This window comes from Idiotropiscis lumnitzeri, chromosome 12 (genome assembly GCF_059441095.1).
Source record: "Idiotropiscis lumnitzeri isolate Australia: NSW breed Sydney's pygmy pipehorse chromosome 12, RoL_Ilum_1.0, whole genome shotgun sequence".
Classification (NCBI taxonomy): domain Eukaryota; kingdom Metazoa; phylum Chordata; class Actinopteri; order Syngnathiformes; family Syngnathidae; genus Idiotropiscis; species Idiotropiscis lumnitzeri.
In genome coordinates, this window is record NC_142402.1 from 20,960,182 (window position 1) to 20,979,726 (window position 19,545).

Genomic DNA, 19,545 nt, shown 5'->3' on the forward strand with positions numbered 1-19,545 from the left:
CTTCACTTCTCCAAGGTTTAAAAAAAAACAAACAAAAAAAAACAATTCATGGATGAAATGGCAACCAGTGACGCATCTGGGGGTCTGACACCAGTTGCCCCCCCCCACCATAGAAGAATTTAAGGACCTTCATTCGCAGCGGTGCAAATGCAATGTGTAGTGCAGTTAGCTAGCTAGCTAGCTAGCCAGCCAGCCAGCTAGCCGGCTAGCTAGCTAGCTACTTCCATTTTAACAACCGTTCTAATGTTGCTTACAATTTGCTTTTCAATCGATTTTTTACAGTAAAAATAACAGTTTCCTGAAAATAAGTACCTTTTTTTTGTTTGTTTTACTATCTCAGACGTCCTTTTTTTTTTTTTTTTTTTTACTTTTGTTAGCCACCGATCATCCCAATGGCGCCATCTAATTGCTTCGTTAGTTCACTCAAGGATGTCCTCCAATTACAAACGATGTCCAGAGCCCACCTCAACTCCTCCCAGATGGGCGTGTTATTTTGCTGAGCTTTTAATTGCCTTTAAAACCTGCTGGCAAAAGCACTCTGGGATTTATTATGTCAAGTAATTACCAATTCATTACCGCTGTGATTGCCTAAGAGAAGGCATCTTTAATTAGATGTTTGCTAAGATGGCTTTTATGATCTGACTTCCAAATGAGATCACCAGGGGGCGCTCACTTCTGACCGCCTTTAATCAACACGCGTGCTTCCAGTCGGCGGTAATCGTAACTCATGCCGTAACAAATTGTCAAACGCGGTGTTTGTCCGAGCCACAACGAAAGACGCCGATTGCTCAGCAGCGCATCACTTTCATTTCTTCACCAATCTAAATATTCCGGATTTGAGTTGATTTCTTTCTCTCTCTTGCCCAGGCATGGCGGAGATTGATTGCGGTGGAAATCACCATCTCGGGAACAGCTGACGACACCGACGCTTCAGAAGACGCTCAAGTGATTAGTTGTGTTCCCGTCGAGATCTAACAAGGATTCGCCATGTGACCAAGTAAGTGGATGGAATTACGCAACATATTTGGACTCTCGGAAATTAACCGCCTCGAGCGGAGAAAAAACATCCAAAACATCGCTTCCGTCTTCGTGAGCCTTACGTCACGGACAATTTTGTTCGTGCGTCCGCTTTGAGATGGCCAACACAGCACACCGCGCAGATATCCATTTACTGTACATTCGCCGACGATCGAATTGAGAGTATGTTCCTCCAAACCAGTGGTGGGCGCTCAAGGCCTTCCAAGTAAGTTAAAAAAAAAAAAAAAAAAAGCTAATTGAATCAAAATCGGTAACCGAAAATGGAAAATCGAATCGGGGCTCAATCGTTGAGCAGCCGTTCTCAGTGTTGACAAACAGAAGAGTTTTGAAACGAGTCAATAATTATTTTTCTGACCATTTTATGAAGACGATCAGCGCTACGTACGCAGTTTTTCATAGTTTGCAAATACACTGAATGGAAACAGTCCAAAAAAAAAAAAAAAAAGAGAATAATTTGCGACGCGGTGGTTTTAACACGCCAGCCATGCTCGACTTCCTCGGTTGGAAAAGAAAATAAACAAAGCGAGCATTGAACACTTGAGCGACAGATAAGGCCCGAAAGGAAAAACGATTGTGTTGCGTGTTTGTTGACATAAATGTCGAATTGTTCTTTGGCGCCGTCACGCCTCGCCTCGGCTTCTGGAGCTTCGACGCGCAGGAACAACAGAAAGCTGATTTTGTTCTTTTTGTTTAGCAAAAGAGGTTCTAACAAAATCGTTGAAAGCTGCATTAGGAACTTGGAACACATTTGGAGAGTGGATCTCACTCAGGAACAATTTATAATAAAAAGTTATGAACCACAAAGTTCTTGAATGTCCTTTGAGCAATAAAACAAAGTTTCCATATTTCTTCCTAAATATTCCTGATACATGCAATTGGGCCGCGCTCACTAAAATTCAAAAGTCCGGAGGATTTCAATTTATGTGGCGTGTTGCTTAAAATGAAGTTCAATAAAGCCGGCGGGCGCGTCGATGGAGCAGAAATCGGTCGTGTGAAAACGCAGGAGGACCATCAGACGCATCGCAAAGCCAACCAAGATTTCAATCAGCTGCTAGTTTCAGCTCGTTATTATCGCCGTTCATTTTTTCCCCGTGAGACAAAAGCTCAATCAGAATTTGACAACCTCGCCGTCTCTTTTTTTTACGAGTTTAAACATGTTAAGAAACAATTCATTCCGACCAAAAAAAAAAAAAAATCAAACTTGTGTGATCCGGTCATAACCCGCTTTTGTTAGCGTGCGCAGATTTTGTCCCAAACGCCTTTAAAGAGGCACTTCACACACACAAACACACCCGGCAAGCCAAGAACGGATTGTGGCGCCCAAAAAAAATATATAAAAAAAGACAAGTGGCGTCCCGTGACGTCGCGTCGATAATCATAAACGCACCACACCAGCGGAGATCTCGCACGTGTGATGTTCATGCGATGCGAACAAACGGTGGCGAGCTGGTAGATGTTGCGCAATCAAGTAAATTTTTTTGGGGATAGCAGATTCGATGTCAGGCGCTAATTGGGTCGCGAAAGAAGAGATCGGCAGTGATCGCACGAGCTTTCGATTGCCGTCGATTGAATTCCGAAAACGTCCGATAAATAATTGCGATGAATGTGGTCAAGGTTTTCGAAAAGGGAAGCGATCGCGTCACCAAACTCGGTTCCAATGTGAGAATATTGATCGGACTAAAAATAGCAGGTCAGCCCGCCGTGTGGTTCTGGTACCGTGACGGCGCTTGATGATGATGGATCACATTTCAGCGGAACGCTTAATTGTACGTTCAGCCTCTTTTGTTGTGGCTTCGTCCTTTGTTTGCGTTTTGAGTTTTAGGACTTGTGCAGCTCAGGTGTCCTTCACACGGATCCTATCGCCTCTCGAAAGTTTAGTGCTCGTCATTAAGGTGGCTAAAGTCGTTGGCGGGGGTGCAAGGTCGGGAAAAGTTCATTCACACCCTTGAAGATCATTTGCCTTAAAAAGTCCCAAGCTGAAAGCGGTTCTAATTTGGGCCCATTGGGGTTGCTTTGCTCTTCATGACCTCTACGTCAGCACTTTGAGCCCACAAAATGTCAAATACATTTTACAAAAATACTCAAATTAATTCAACAACACAACGGCGAGCGTCGTTGTCGTTTGCAAAGTTGATCAAGTACACAAAGTGACTTCAGGTTACGTCGACAATTTTCAATTCTCAATCTTACGAAAACAGTTAGCATCTTTTAGTGGAGCAAAAACTGACCTGGCAGGTAAAGTCATGCAAGGTTAAGTGCACGCCAACCTGTTCACCGGCTCATAAAATCCGTTGTGTTTGCATGATTGTGATTGTGAAGCGGTGCACCACATTTGACTGCACGCTCAAGCGCAGGATTTACTGGACAGCAATCGTCCCAACACTCCTGGGACGGCTTTTGCGGATGCGAGCCGTTGTCAGCTGGCTCAAAACAGTTAGCGCTAGCGTGACTGGCGCGTCGATGTTTACTGACCCAAAAATTTGCGGATCCACATCTTTCGTGTCAACGCAAACTTGCAGTCATAAAAACATTTTGCAATATTCCGCTGAGCTGTTGGCATGGAGCCAGCTGGGTTTCTTGCTGTCTTTAGTGCCAGTTCAGCGAAACTCGCAAGCTAGCCGAGACATGGGCGCTGCCGTTTTAGCAATCCAATTCCTGCTGTGGATGACAAATCGGACATGGTTGTTGATAAATCAAAGATTGGGGGAATGTGTGAATGTGCAACTTCAGCCGACCAACACAAAAGTGAGGATGTGCAAAAAGTTAGATTGCACTAATCACTCATTTACTGCCATTGACGGCTAAAGACGTCAAAGATGCATTTTTTTTTCATGTTTTATACAAAATGTCTAAAAGAACACTAAAGTATTTTCCAAATGTAGTTTCTGCCTGTACAATTATCCAAAGGCTGTAAGCATCTTTCTTAAAGACTGCCTATAAAAAAAAAAACTAAAATTGCTGCTTTAGTTCTCGTGCATCCTGCACATCAGGCCTATTGTGTGTTTGTGCTTTGACGCGTCTGCAAGTCGCGCTTATGAATGTGTGTCTTAATAATAATGTGATTCTGCTAAGCCTGGAGAAAATTAATCTCTTTTGACTTTTTTGCCGCATAATTCCTTGGGGTGAGGTGACGAATTGTATGAGCCAGAAATGCATCCTGTCAACACACTTCAGGCATTTTCTGTGAAAAAAAAAAGTAGACCTTTAAAGTTGATGTTGTTCACTGAGGCACCAGAAGGTTTTTTTTTTTTTTTTCATTTTTTTGAGGGGGGGGCTTTGTTCCCTGTGTAAATGTACAGTGGAACCTCCAAAGTCGATTCCTCTAAATAATAATAATTAAAGAAAAATACATTGTCACATTGGTGTGGTTCAACTCCACAAGAGCTCATTAGAACACATTCCGTTTGTTGATGTACGGTATCATCTTCTTACTAAGGAGTGAGAATATTCATCTGACTTTGTGACTCATGAGGGCTGCGAATGCAGGGGAGGAAAACAAAAAAAAAATATCTCGCAAGCTTGAACAGCTTATTAAGCAGCCCACAAGCTGGCGCGATAGTGTAAGGCTTCCTTTTACACGGTGTGCCTAAACGTTGGTTCTGGTTCTGCAATATCTGCATAGATTGCTATGAGATGACTAATTTGCATGATTTTCTTTTCCAAGGAGCAAGTGACCAGTGTTTGGGGGATGGAGAGGGGCGGGTTGTGTTTTTTCACAGCAGGCTTGATGGAATCTGATTGTTCCCCTCACCTTTCAAGTCGCAGCGGAAATGAATTGAAGCTCAGGAAGGCAAATAAGAATGTCTTATTAAAAGCAGACTCGTGCCTGCTGGCGTGCCTCAGCGATGTTGACGTTTGGAATGTATAGAAGATGATTGAAATGATGAGCCCTTGTCGCCCCCTGCTGGTCATCTTTCTTCCATTCAACAACACAGTCAGACTTTCCCTTGACTGTCGTGGATTTGGGACTGCTCTGATTCATTTTCTTTTTATATTAGACTTTTAAACCATGAGAGTAAAGGTTTTTTTTTCTAATTGCTCACTCAATCTTTTTTTTTCAACATTTCACAGGCATCTTATTTCACTCCAAACATCATCTTTATATTAAGGGTGGGACGAGTCGATTCAAATCACAAAACTTTAAAAGGTGCCTGGTACTGTCTGGACTTCTCCAGTAACACGGTTGAAACTTTTCCATTAACCTCCGATGAACATGGAGCTCCAGCATGAAGGCCATTTTTTTTTTCCCAACATAAAAAGTATTTTCCCGGGCCCAGTCACTTGAACGAAACATTGTTGCATCATGTCGCAAGAGTGGTCACATTTCAATTTGTCCCGTGTGTGTTTTGCTTAAGTAACCGGCAAGTTTTGAGCAAGTGCACTCTGAAGCGAGATCGGGACGTTCGGGGTCGTCAAGCGCAGTTCGACTCCCGAATGACATCGTGCAGCGACATTCCCCGAGTGCAGATTACATCGGGAATGCACGGAACTTCAGTGGCGGGCCGTCGAGGCCTTCGAGGCCTTCTCTGCTGTGTTGAATTCGTAGGTTGGAGTTTTTATCCAATCAGAATTCAGCTCGCTCGTGTTGCCGGGCAGATTTCACACTACCAGAAGCACGCACTATTCGTCCGAAGCCTTGGGATACAATCGCGCGGGCGTTTCTTCAGTGTCTCAAGGGGGCTTTGATGAAATCAACTCATCTTTTGATGACTTTTGTTGTTCACGTGGGAGGAGAAGGAAAGCCTTTGCGGAAATTTGCGGACGTGTTTTGAATCGCAGTTCATTCAAAAAACATCTTGCAAAGGAAGCCTGAGCTCTCGTAAGTCAACAATGCAATCTATTTCGGGACGTGCCTCGTTGATGTTGCCGTCACGTGTAGCAGAACGCGACGTGACGCGACGCGACGCGCATCCCACCCAGGTCGTACAACAGACCCCCCACCTGGTTGCTATAAGCAGACTCCAAATGGTTCTGCAGTCTGGCGGAAGTCGGAGCGATCCCTCCCGCTTACTCTCAAGTGGGCCATTTTGTCCTGCACATTTTCTGCCGGTTGCCAAACGAGCAATCAGAAACGCATCCGAGATGTGAGAATGTGAGCGGAGAGTGATTACTCGTCAGAGCAGAATATGCAGCGCAGCGCCACTCCCACCATCGCGCGTCCAGAAAACAGTTGAAGCTGATAAAGACGCCCGCTAAAAGCAAACGGAAAGGTCCTTGCGTCAACACCGTTCCACTCGGAGACGCATCGCGCGCTCGTTTTGTCAAGTTGGGCTGACCGCAAGCATCAAACATTTGGAAATAAACAAATGTCATATTTGACCCCAAGGAGACTCCGTTGAGTAATTTTTGTTGTCGTGCTTTTCGGGGAAGGCGGAAACTCCCCGGCGGGCCACATTTGAGTGAGCATCGCCGCCCACGTGCGCAATGAACGAGTCGCAGCTCGGCGAATATGTTTTCCAAATGTTGGACTTGACCTTTGACTCCGAACGGGTCTCCATGCATGTTGGCGTGGCAACGAACGGGTGAGATTCAAAAAGCACCCGCGAGCAGTTCCATGTTCATTTGTTTCGTTTTGCGAAGCGTTTTGTTGCTGATGAAGAATTTTTGTGTGTCCAGATTGGCAACAGGTGTGAGCTGCTGGTTGGCCCAACTAAAAACTCGGTCGTGATTTAAGGTTTTTTTTTTTTTTGTGTGTGTGAGATGAGATTTACGACAAATTGGAGCGCCCCCTTTGAAACTCGGCTTGTTATTTTTTTCCGGTTACGTCACAGCAAGTTTAGTTCCGTTGTCTAAAACGACGACCGGCAGGCGGGCGTCCATTTAGACATAATTAGCATCGACATCCCATCCTGGCGTTTCTTTGCGCTCCCTTTTCCTTCTGAAACCCGGCGTGCCTCCATAGTTCTATTTTATTTTATTTCTCACACCAAGGGAGGCTAAACGGCCGCAGCTCCTTTCAGTGTAAAAGACAAAGCGCCAGTGACTCATCAGCGGGTTAAAAAAAAAACAAGCAACGGTTCGAGCTGACCTTTTCAAATAGCAGGCAATATTCGAATTGCACTTTGTCGTCTTCACATTTTGAGCGGCTCTCGTTAAATGAGGGAAAGTTGCCACAGGAGGCAATTGCTTGGCCGTGTGATCAACGTCGCACGGAATTGAGCTGCATGAAATAAATGATGCCGCATTAAATGAATACTCAGCGTCGCTCCAACCTCATCAAATGAATGAGTGACAACACGATCAAGAGATGCGATGCAATTTTTCCAGTGCTACTTAACCTTTAACCTTCCTGAACTTTGTTTGGCTGGATTTGCTCCATCTTGATATGAGGCAAACGAAGCAATTTTCTTGACGGCACTCGAGAGAACGCAGACCCTTGCCAAGGCTGAACTGCTCACAAAAGACACAGAAACACCTGTTCGTGTTCACGCGGGATCGGCCGTTAAAATATACGCTAACGTGTTCTTCCTTTTTCCTTGCAGTCGGCAGAGTTTCAAACAAATGGCAAAGGGGAGGAAGTTGCCAAAAATCACAGCTTGGCACGCACATCGATTAGAAGATGTTTCGGTTCACACTTTGGGGACTGTAAGGCAGCAAAATCTTAAAGGGGGAGTCAACCCCAAAAAATTCTTCATTAGTCTAAACTTGGCATTCTGCCAGTGGCGGGCCGTGCATTTCACACGTCGTTCATTTTCAGTCCATATCTATTTTGTGGTCGCAGTCAAGCAACTTTTCAGACATGGGCCGAGTCATAAATTGTGCGTTTGAGAGGGTATTCCTCGAGAGCGCCCCAAAAACTCCCCGATACGCACTCATTTGCGCACACAATGCCGGGAAGCCGTTATGCGATTGTTTCCTTCCCGTCACGAAGCCGGCGGAGACGGGAGAGTCCCGTCGCCCCTCGGGAACCGGCGCTCTGTGAGAAGATCCTGCCGACACCTGCCCCTGTTCGGACCCACAACCCTCGCCGCTTCCCGCGTCGGGACCCCCCGCCGATTATCGGCCGACACGCTTTGTGTTTCAAGATTTAATGCTCAGGAAACTGCCCCGATTGTCTGTCTGCATCTGTTGGGGGGGGGGGGGGGGCCGTCAGCATTTGACGCAACTGCCGTGTTTACGTGTGACATCAACGCATCCGATTTTGATTTAACATCACCATTTAATGGCCAGCCGGCCCGCTTCTTGAGATTGTCGTTTCCTATTGGTGTCAATGAGGTCACATTTGCCATCCAGTCAAAATATGAGCAATAATCCTGTTGATTGGGGAAGAGTTCATCCAACAGAAGGTGAAACGATTGAAATCATGAAAGTTGTCGAGCACGCCATCCATCCTGACCGGAGCGGAATGTCAAATATTGAAGTTGGTTGTCAGGAACACTTTAAATGTCAACCGTGTCACGTCTCGGTAAGTTCATTGTCTGATTTGTGGGGGGGGGGGGGAACAAAAAAAAAAACGCACGCAAGTCACTGACACTGTCAAGCTTTTGTTTGGCCGTGATGTGTTCTTTTGTGCAACATCGACTCCACCTGAAATGAAAAAAGTGATTGCGCGACCCCGTGTCGTGTCGTGGAAGACGAGCGACACGATATTACAGCGGGAAGGCCAAAGGCGACGCCGCAGCCGCTCAAGGGCGCTGCTTGGAAAGAGCCAAGACAAACATGTGTTTCATCACAGCCATCTTTTTTTATTTTTTTTAATTTGCTTTCGAACTCTTTCTGAGCCGTTCCATTTCTTTGAGGTGCTACATTCGCAATAGGCAACCGGCAAAGTTTGCATTTCTTTGGACCTATAAAATCTGCATTTCTGCTAACGTTGGCAAAGGGTCAGTATTTTCCAAGCAAATATGTTTGTTTTTTTTAAACCCCACCCGCTTTTAGGAAACGAACGAAAATCAATGGGATGAGGCTCTGACGTCATTGGCTATTGTGCAAATGGATCTCATGTCACCTCATTAACATCTTCCTCACATTGTTTTTTTTTTGGTTTTCGCCCACCACAAACATAAAAACGAACGAGAGAGTCACTGCCTGAATCGCCCAAAACATCAAGATGGACCATAAGAATTCAATTTGCCAGACATCAAAAAATTATGAATTAGTTTACTATCAGGATAATAATCAATCTTTTTTTTTTTTTACAACTTTTCCTCTACTCCAAAACATTTCAGGTATTATTTTCACGTATTTACAAATGGAGCTGATACGGAATTTTTTAAAATTTATTTTATGATCAATATTTGGGTTAAAGATATTGATCCTCAAGAAAAGTCATGTCGCCACTGGTTCAAAATTAATTTTGCTTTGATCACGTTGCGATTGTGAGCTTTTGTTGCTTTTCAGCCAATCAAATTCAGATTGTCCTGTGAGTCGTACGATATGAGTTTTTTCCGCCGACCTTGCCGTTTGATGTTGGCATTGTTGAACGTTTGGATTTACGACAACCTGGAAACTTTGGCGTCACTTGAGGCTCATTTGGAAGAAACCCAAGCCACGGTGTTTTGTTGTGGTTGGTCTCAGCGTAGGAAGTGTCAGGAATTCTCTGAAGACGCGCCGGTCGCCTTATCAGAGAAGAAGCTCGTTTAGTTTGGCAACATCCTCGTATTCTGCAACGTGACATGGCGGAGGAAGGACATATTTCTTGGCCTCTCCGCACATTTCTGCGTGAGTTTGGGTGGCCTTTTAGAGCTGAATGGACGCATTTGAGAATGGCGTCAGCTCCTGTGAGAAAATGAGGGCGCTTTTTAGAGGCGCGAGGGTACGCCAGAGGTCACCGTGAGATCGTGATCAGGTGGTGATCGAAATCGTACGACCTTGGGGCGTGGTGGTGTGGTGCACTCGAGATTTATTTGCGTGACCGCGTCATGATCAAGCTATCGATGTGATTGGTCAGGAGAGTCCAAGTCAACACTGGAGGCCAAATTTATACCGTGGACGTCGAATACCACATTTACCGCGCACTCCTTGTGCTTGAGGTCGCTTCCTTAGCCAACTTTTTTCGGCAGAGGGGTGAAATGTTCAGATTTGTGACGTCACATCGTTTGTTGGGACGCTTGGAGTAGTGATAGACCGATTATAAATAATGCCGATATTTGGCATTTTGCCGTTAATCGGCATCAGCCTTTTTTTTTTTTTTACTTTCAAGGCCGATAAATTAAAAGCTGGTTAATTTTGGCTCGCTGCAGCACACTTTTCTCTCTCTCTCTCTCTGTTGTGCTGGTGGCCTTGCCTGCAGAAGCAGATTGGCCCGCCCACAGCACCATCTGATTGGTTCCTTATAGCAGCCAATCAACAGTAAGCTGCCTGTTTGCTTTTTCACCTCGAGTCACATGCAACAGACTTTGCCAAAATTTGAATAAATGTCAATTTTAATAAATAAGTGCTTAAAGGCATTGAAACTAAGTCAAGTTTTGGAGTTTTTATTTTTCAAAATTTTTCAACAAATGAATATCAGTTATCAGCCTCCATGATGACTAATAATGGCTATCGTATCGGCCCTGAAAAAAAGAATATCGTCTATCACTAGCTTGGAGTTTTTACTCACTCCAACTAAAACGGAGCTTGGGGGACGACACACACATTTTTTCCCCCCCAAAAAAACATCAATTGACCAGATACCGCAAACGTCCAGAGTTATACAACAATTTTGTCTTCAGACGGACTGAAAATGGAAAAGAAACGCTGCTGCGCTAACGTCGCTAAGCAGCAGCCGCTTTTTTAAGGACCGGCCGGCTTATCTAATTTATATATTTGTCTGTATTATTGTTGTATTGCACTGGAGAGGGGAGCCCTCTAATCTCGTTGCACACTTGAGTACAATGACAATAAAGGGATTTCTATTCTATTCTATTCTATTCTTACAAGCTCACAACGCTGAGGGGCTTTTATTGGGAGGAACAGCCATTGTTACGTGTGCTGCTTTGCCCGTTTATCAGCATTGTAAAAGTCTTTTCATGCATCCGCCAGAAAAGTCAACAAAAAAAAAAGCCTGTGGTCAGGGGTCTCGGGCGCCACGACAACAGAGACCGCCATCTTTGGGTCACAGTGAGAGACCCCCCAGAGCGGCGGCGTCCGTTTGACACCGTTTCCACTGCGGATACCACCGAATACCCCCCGTTTGTGTGACATGCAAGCACGCCAACGAGAGTTTTTATGATGTTTTCACACATCATAAAATCTCAGTGCCCTGCGTCGTATCGCCACGTCCCCGCAGGGAGATAATAAAAGGAGCCAATTGTTTCAAGATAACCAGACTCGATTAGGTTTTTATGAGCAGACTGCCGCCCCCCCTGCCCCCTCCTGAGGAATTGGGATAACATTAACCTCTTTGGAATGGAAAGCATTTGATAAACGAATAAAAAGCCGTCGATAAGAACGCTGCTTTCTTGTTCTCCCATTTGGGAAGCCGAACATGATCATCCAGGTGACTCCGTTTTCACCTGTTTACAAGCTTGTGAAATGATCAGCGCAAATTTAACGCTCATATACCGGAAGAGGGTCTTCATTTTTTTTTTTTTTTACGAGAGTGTAATTGAGGTGCCTCAAGGGTGCGTGTCGCGTCATCGTGCGTACTATTAAGCATGTGAACACAGCAGCCGCTTTTTTTTTGCAATATGTGCCTTGACTCGTCTAAACGTGGCATTCTGATGAACTCATTTACTACCATTGACGGCTAAAGACGTCAAAGATCCTTCCTTTTTTTGCCGTTTTTAGACATCGCAGTTGAGAGGGCGTCGAGATTTTGCTGCTTAACACGTATTCCACAAACGTAAGATTAATTAGAATGTCATGTTTAGATTAGTGAAGGAACTTTGAACATATTTTGGAAAAGATTTCATTGGGGCTGACTTCCCCGTGAAGCGAACGTGTCGGCGCCAAATGGTGCAAATGCGAGCGTCCACTGCACTTGGGTGGAAATAATGTTAGTCAACGCGCTTCAATAGTTCATTTGCACCATTATGTTGTCCTCGGCCTGAGGAAAAACAGCGAATATGTGAGTTTTCGTTCCATAATGGCGGCTCAACAGTTCAATGCTATGCTGTAAGAGCATGTTAACCAGCCCGTCGTTTCACAACAACATTTATCTTGAATACATTTGAAATCTTTTCCAACTCGGCGCCGCTGAATTGCTTGAGATAAGACCGAGAAGTCTTCCAAAGGTCTTTCCTATCTCTGATGACTTATTGCTATTCAATCGTCTTTTCTTTATGATTGTGAATTACGCTTTTGCTCACGCATGAGTTAGATGGAAAACATAAATCCTCCATTGCCAGTTTAAGTTTTTCATTTTACAATTCAGCACATTTTGGATCTCTCCGGTAGGTCCATTACTGGCGGTTTCCCCAATTCCGTTGTGTTTTACTTGACAGCTCTAATCTTTTCACAAGGTTTAGTGTAAACCTTGGAGGGGGCATGTTTACGCATCATGGGCGCGTAACTCATGGGGGGGGTCGTGCTTGAAAGTATCTCCGCTGTAGGTTGGGAAGGGGGTTTGTGTATTCAAAAGAGAAGGAGATGGGGGGGGCTTTCACCGAGGGAGGAAGTGGAGGATGCAACGGAATCGACATATTTTGTCAGAAGCTATTTGGATATTTATGGAGATGGACAGAAGTTCAGAGAGAGAATTTTTTTTTTAATTTTACTGGAAAAAATTGCTAATAAGAAAATAAGGTCACAAGATTTTGTTTTTTGTAAAGGGGGGGATAGAATATGCAACTTGATGGGGAAAAAAAGTTTAGGGCACACAGAAAGTAGTTTTCAGACTTCACTTGTAAAAATTGCTGAGTTTTTGCAAGACGTACACAGCAAAATGTGTCGTTTAACTTCCAATAAAATGCAAATGTTCAAAAAGTAGTTATCTATAAAAGTTAAAACGGGACTGAAACGTGTAACGTCATGATTTATTTGTCATTGGATGAGAATCAACTTGCACTGAATAAAGTCGGAACATGACGAGCGGAAAATGAATGCGTCATTTTACGAGAAAAATGTGCAACATTAAACTTTAACAGGGAAAAAAAAACCTGAATTTGATGAGAGAAACGTGGTCATAGGGAGTCAATTTAACAAGAATAAAAATCAGAATTTTACGGGGAAAAAAAAGATCAGATTATAGCGGTAATATTAAAAAAAAAAAAGATATTATAATGTAAGAATTGAAATTTGACCAAATAGTCCAATTTAGATTTTGATGCACGACATCCTGCGTTAAAATGAAAAGTGTGGAGAAGTTACATTTGAGTGGCAGTTTTGCTTTGGCTCGCAAACAAAAAGCCGTCCAAGGGAGACGTTCCAGGGCGTAGCTGCGTCCAGTTCGCATCGGGGCGGGTTCGAGGAGCAGGCAAGCGCGTGACAACGACGACGACGACGACAAGAACCCCGATGCCCCCTGGCAGGATGCGAGCGCACCTTTTGCCCGTCAACGCGCGTTGACGGTGAGGAAACAACAACAGAAGGAACGACTATCAGCGGGCGCCACGTGACGACAGAGCGAGGAAGCAATAAAGGACGGACGGAAGCCAGTTGGGCTGGCGCGACATCACATATCAGCGCTGCCGGCGACTCGTGAAGCCATTTCAAGTCTGTTGCGAGCCAAAACAGCAGCACCGACCAACGCGTGACAATCGTCTTTGAAGACTTAGCGTAGGTTGTCAAAGAGTTTCCTGCGAAGTGTAAAAAACCTAAATAAAACACGTTTCAGGTATACAAAAAAAATGGTAACTAAGGAAAAAAATGTGAGTATGAATGGGAAAAAAATCAAAAAGGAGACATCTAATATGAAAATTATACGGCAAAATTAAGGAGTATAAAGTTGCAATACTAGAATAATTTCTTCAAAAATAAAATTGTACTTTTACGAGAAAATTTTTTAATTTCCAAAACAAATCTATTGACTGTCAAGAATAAAAACTTGAAGGTGAGACTTTCTCCAGCTCACAAGAAAACTTCCCACTGAGTTTTTTTTTTCTTTTGTAAAAGTAAGATTTTATTTTCGACTTTCATGAGAAAAAGTTTTCATTTCAAGTTATTTTACTTTAAAAAATAAAAAGGTACATTTGGGAAACCTTCTTACGCTCGCGAGAAAACTTTTTTTTTTCAATTAAATTTTTTTTATTTTTGGCTTTTACGCTAAAAAAAATTTAATTAAAAAAAAAACTTTGAACTTTCAAGAATGAAAACTTTAAGTCACATTTCGCACTCACGAGAAAAGTTTCTAGTGATCAAGAAAAAGTTTCACAAATGTACCTCAAAGTTTTCATTCTTGAAATTGAAAAGATTTTTTTTTTTTAATTAAAACATTTTTTTTTTGGAAAAATAGGATTTTTTTTTTTTAATAAATTACTTTTTTTATTTTGTTCTCATACATCATTTTTTACAACTCTATAAAATGTCACTAGCATTTTCTTAATTCATATCTAATTCTGAACATTCTCTGTGATGTTATCACGGCTTTATAATTGAAACATGCTCACTTCAACGTGTTTCCTCGGCACACAATGGCAGCAAAGCACGACTTTTGTAGCAAAGCTTCGCAACTGAATTCAACGTCAAGCCATAGCATAGCAAGGTGCCACAAGATGGCGCCAAAGCCAAACTACCTATTTTCTCTCATCTTTTTTTTTTTTGCAATCCGTCATCTTGTTTCTGTGTCATTTTTCTGCCAAGAGAGACGGAAGACATCCTCTCCAGTATTTGTTGTTGGTGAAGGACACGTTGGAGCAATTAGTACAATGAGTCCCAGCCTGTCACAGGCGGTTTTGCGGGTCGCTGCATTTCAGAGTGGTCGGCAATCCTCCGCCTTTAACCCTTCGCTCTGTTCGCTCACCCGTCGTCGCTTGGACGGAAAAATGTGCAAAACAACTCATGGCATGCCTCGCTTTGCCGTTTTTTCTGATCTGACCACTGCAGGGTCACACGGACATACGTTGAGAAGCTTGTAAAAGTATACAAATATAATTCTACAAGAAAAAAAATGACTTTTCATGACAAAATTGTCAAAAAGAAAAATATGTGATTTGGGAAAAAAGGCATCCTATTGTGAGATTTCCTCAAATTTCGGGAACAGCAACGAGCAACTGGGGCGCATTAGCGCACGTATGAGAGGCCTCTGGATTCATTTTCCAAAAATTTCATTGAGGCAAAAGGCGGACTACACCCTGAACTGGTCGCCAGCCAGTCGCCGGGCACACACAATCACGTCACGATGGCACGCTGCCCGTACAAGCCAGGCGAGTGTACCGCTACACCATCAGCAACACACTGGGACGAAAAACGATTAAAAAAATGGTTTTTCATTAAAGGAAAAAAAAAAAAAATAAAACTGGGGAAAATGGTTACAAAAAAAAAAGACTAATCTGGAAAAAGCATGTAATCGTATTGAGGAAAAAAAAGAGAAGTAATAAAACATGAATATGCATAGGTTTTTTTTTGTTTGAAATGAATCCAATAAAATAAATATTTTATTTGTAAGGCACTTTTCTATTCAAAGAAATCTCAAAGTGCTGCAGAAACTTTAAAAACAAAGTCCCAAAAAATAAATAAATGAATAAAAGGCGAGAGCAGACAAGCAGTTAAAATACAAAGTCACTTTTGAGTCAGCGTTTCAACGGACTCTGATGTCTGAAGAGGGCAACTTGTATCAAAGCCCGAGTCATAAAGACGTGTCCGACGTGTCCTCCTTTAAGTGTGACCACACACCGACGCACGTGACAATCAATTCCGTGACATGTGCGTCCACTCAAATTCGTGTCCGGTGCCTCTCACACTCGCCCCCCCCCTCCCTCCCCCCCAAGTCAGAGTCGGTCGGGGGCTGCAGGTGCAGGCGGCTGCTCCTTTCTCAAGCGTTGATGTTTCACCTCGTTTCGCTCCCACAACATGTAATAATTATTTTGCGCTCATCCTCGCCGTTAATGAGTGACTACCTTTGTTCTGCTTCTCATGCCAATTGATTTTTTTTCTTGCACTTTAAAAAACTGTCACTGAAATGTCTTTAAGCGGGCGGCTGATTTAACACTTTGCTGTTTTTGTTTTGGACTTTTTGAGACATTCTCAGGGGTTCAAGTTGCCAATCGCAAGGCAAGAGGATTCTCTTCAAGTTGCGCCGTTGACTGGGAGGTGCTGGCCGAGGGGCCGGCGGAGGAGGTCTTTTCAATTTCTCATTAATTCAGTGTGGCCCTTTCAGTTTTCGAAAGCCCGCCCACTGACCATTATCAGCCTCGGGCTCTTAAACACGCCGCTTGCTTTGGCTCGGCGCACTCAACGCACACGCGTGAACACTTTCCAGCCACCCACATGAGGGAATTCAAGAGCAAAGCGTTCTGGAGGGCCGTCCTGGCCGAGTTGGTGGGCATGACCATGTTCATCTTCCTCAGCATCGCGGCGGCCATCGGCGGCAGTTCCACCGATGCGGGTCAAGAGGTCAAAGTGTCGCTGGCCTTCGGGCTGGCCATCGCCACGCTGGCGCAGAGCCTGGGCCACATCAGCGGCGCCCACCTCAACCCGGCCGTCACGCTGGGCATGCTCGCCAGCTGCCAGATCAGCGTGTTCCGGGCCGTCATGTACATCGTGGCCCAGTTGCTGGGCTCGGCCCTCGCCAGCGGCATTCTGTACGGAGCGCGGCCCGCCACCACAAGCAAGCTGGGCCTCAATCAGGTAAGCGCCAAAAAGGCCCGTTTCGCATCGGCTCATTTACTGCCATTGACGGCTAAAGACGTCAAAGATCCATTTTGGGCGAGAATGAGTTCATCAATTCAATGTTTGGTCATTTTTGCATAAAAATGCTTTACTATAACAATGCAAATTCATAGCTATAAAAAAGTTTGGAAAATGTGTTAATTGTTTTTTTTTTTTTTAGAAGTGAAAATTGCCTTAAAATGTTGAGTATGGAGTCTTAGTATTACGAGAACAAAGTGTTGCTATGAAGAGAATAAAGTTTTGGATTTTATAAGAAAAAAGATTATGTGATTTTAAAAACTTTAAAATTTGTATCATCTTGCAATTTAGTTTTTTTTATTAATTATAATTTTAGGAGGAATGTTAACTATTATGATAAAAGTTTTTGTAACTTCATTTACAAGAAAATAAAGTTTAACTTACGCGAAAAAAAATGCAACTTATGAGAAAAAATAATTTACATTTTTTTCGTTTCACTTGAAGAAAACTGATCAAATTAAACTCACTTTACTAGAAAAAAAAGTCAATGAGATTTTTTATTTTTTTTTAAACTTTACAAGAAAGGGGTGTGCAACCGACAGCCCTGGGCCCATATAGAGCCTGCCCGACTATTCGATCGGGCCCACCGTGCAATTGTCAACCCGTGTCATAAATAACAAATTGAGCGCGGCCGTCGTTCCCCAGCTCGGCTGTTATTCATTAAACGACGACTGAGTAAAAGTCCCGTGGCTTCTGCAGCCGCCAATATCAGCATCTGGCGCCACGAGATAACTCGCCACTGCGTACATAAGTAACAGCACTAGAAACCTACCAAGCGGCTCTCGTTTTGTTTTGTTTTTTTTCAGCTGAGCGGCGTCACCCCCAGCCAGGGTGTGGGCATCGAGCTGCTGGCAACTTTCCAACTGGTGCTGTGCGTCATCGCCGTGACTGATAAACGGAGGCGCGACGTCAACGGTTCGGCGCCCTTGGCCATAGGCCTCTCCGTGTGCCTGGGACATTTGGCGGCGGTAAATTGGCATCATCCGGCATGCGTTGCTCTTCAGGAGTGGGGAAACTAAAAAAGGGTTGTTTTTTTTTTTCTTTTCTAGATCAGCTACACGGGCTGCGGCATCAATCCCGCGCGAACCTTCGGTCCAGCTTTGATCATGAACGACTTCACCAACCATTGGGTACGTGACATATTCAAATCATTCATGATGACAAATGGCAACTTTTCAAGCTCCGGCCTCAGAATTGACCATGTCAAGCTTTAATTGTTATGAATGTTTTATGACATTTATAAACTTCTGCATCCGAATTCAAGTCCACCCCTGGTCTAGAGACCACGCACAAGCTTTACTTCTTACTGTTGTTAAGTAGTGCCTGCAATTTTTTTAATGCCTGCATCGAAGTCAACCTTAGTTAATAAATCCACTATTGGGCTCCTGAATACGTAAACTAGTAAAATAAGTTCCACATCACAAATCCAGCTTTAATTATTGTCATTACGTGACTTTGTTTATGCTCGAAACGTTTGCGTCAAAATTGACCTGAGTGAATCCCCGTGCAGGTGTACTGGGTCGGGCCAATGTGCGGCGGCGTGGCGGCGGCCCTCGTTTACGACTTCCTGCTGTCGCCCAAGTTCGACGACTTCCCCGAACGCATCAGGGTGCTGGTGAGCGGCCCCGTGGGCGACTACGACGTGAACGGCGCCAACGACGCCTCCACCGTGGAAATGGCGCCCAAATAGTCGGCCGAGCACGTGGCTCGCCGAGCATGTCTATACGCTCTTGTAAAAAGAAAACAAAAGTTGTGCGTTTGTAGCGTCATTTTATCTGGAAGCTGCAAGTGTCTTTTTGTAGCTCACGTATTCACACACACCCGCACACACACACACACGCGCTCCTTAACTTGCAGCAAGTGTATCATCGTGAGTTGAAATGTTCCCTCGTTATCAGTATTCTATATGGTGTGTCATTATTTTTGTATTCGATTTTGTGCTTTTCTCACTTTTGTCTCTCTGTATTGAAATGTCACTTTTTTTAAAATAAATAAAACACTTGTTGTTTCACGCAACCCTTTTAGTTGTCGTGAGAGCGTTTAAAGACATTATTTGATTGCGATGTAGACAGTCAAAGTGACATGGCAGTCGTGCTTTAATTCTTATGACGGATATTCCGATGCAGGTTAAGCGAGTTAGTAAAGTAAGATGTTCCACATGTTGCATGTCAAGCTTTAATTCTTATTGTTGCATCAGAATGGACCACGTGCCATTTCTTAAAACGTCTGCATCATCGTCAACCCGACTCAAAGTATTGCCATTGTTTGATTTTTTTTCTTTCTTTTTCTTTCCCAACTCCCACAACGGTTATTGTGATTGTGACGGACGTGGACGTGGAAGCGGGCCGGGGGCTTCCTGGAATATTTCCAGTTGGCAACACAAATTCATCAATGGGCAGATTAACGCTTTTAGTCGGGGCCCCCTTTGGGGGAACGGGACGTTTTCTGTTAGAGCCTCCTCATGCTCGGCTCGCACTTCCATCGTGCTTTCTTTTTCAGTCCCGCTTTTATGATCGCCGTTTAGGTTAGATACTGAAATAATTCCCACAATAAAAAGGTTCAGCCAGCGCGCCATAAAGTGAACCCCAGTTTATCGAGGGGGAATATGTTTCAGAATGACACGATTGGTGAAAATGGCTTAAAAAGCGTCCATATAATGGGATGCGGGGGCGGAGCCTCAAGAGCGCCGTAGAAGGCGAACGCTGAATATCAAATAGGCCTCTAATTGGACAGTTCAGGGTTGTTTCCATACTGCTCTTGTGAAGCAAATTGAGTTATCTCGTGTACGAAAAGTGCTCG

At 43.9% G+C, this 19,545-nt stretch overlaps 2 protein-coding genes across 2 annotated transcripts in view; one reads left to right on the forward strand and one right to left on the reverse strand.

Annotated features, from left to right (window-relative positions):
* crhr2 (corticotropin releasing hormone receptor 2) overlaps positions 1-19,545 on the reverse strand; it is a 57,003-nt gene that overhangs the window by 33,127 nt on the left and 4,331 nt on the right. The gene's annotated exons all lie outside the window — the stretch shown is intronic.
* Positions 16,239-18,762, forward strand: LOC148326472 (aquaporin-1-like). Its single transcript, XM_088310954.1, has 4 exons — positions 16,239-16,686; positions 17,553-17,714; positions 17,796-17,876; positions 18,257-18,762. The coding sequence occupies exons 1-4, from the start codon at positions 16,327-16,329 to the stop codon at positions 18,434-18,436; spliced, it is 783 nt and encodes a 260-aa protein (XP_088167080.1). The 5' UTR covers positions 16,239-16,326; the 3' UTR covers positions 18,437-18,762.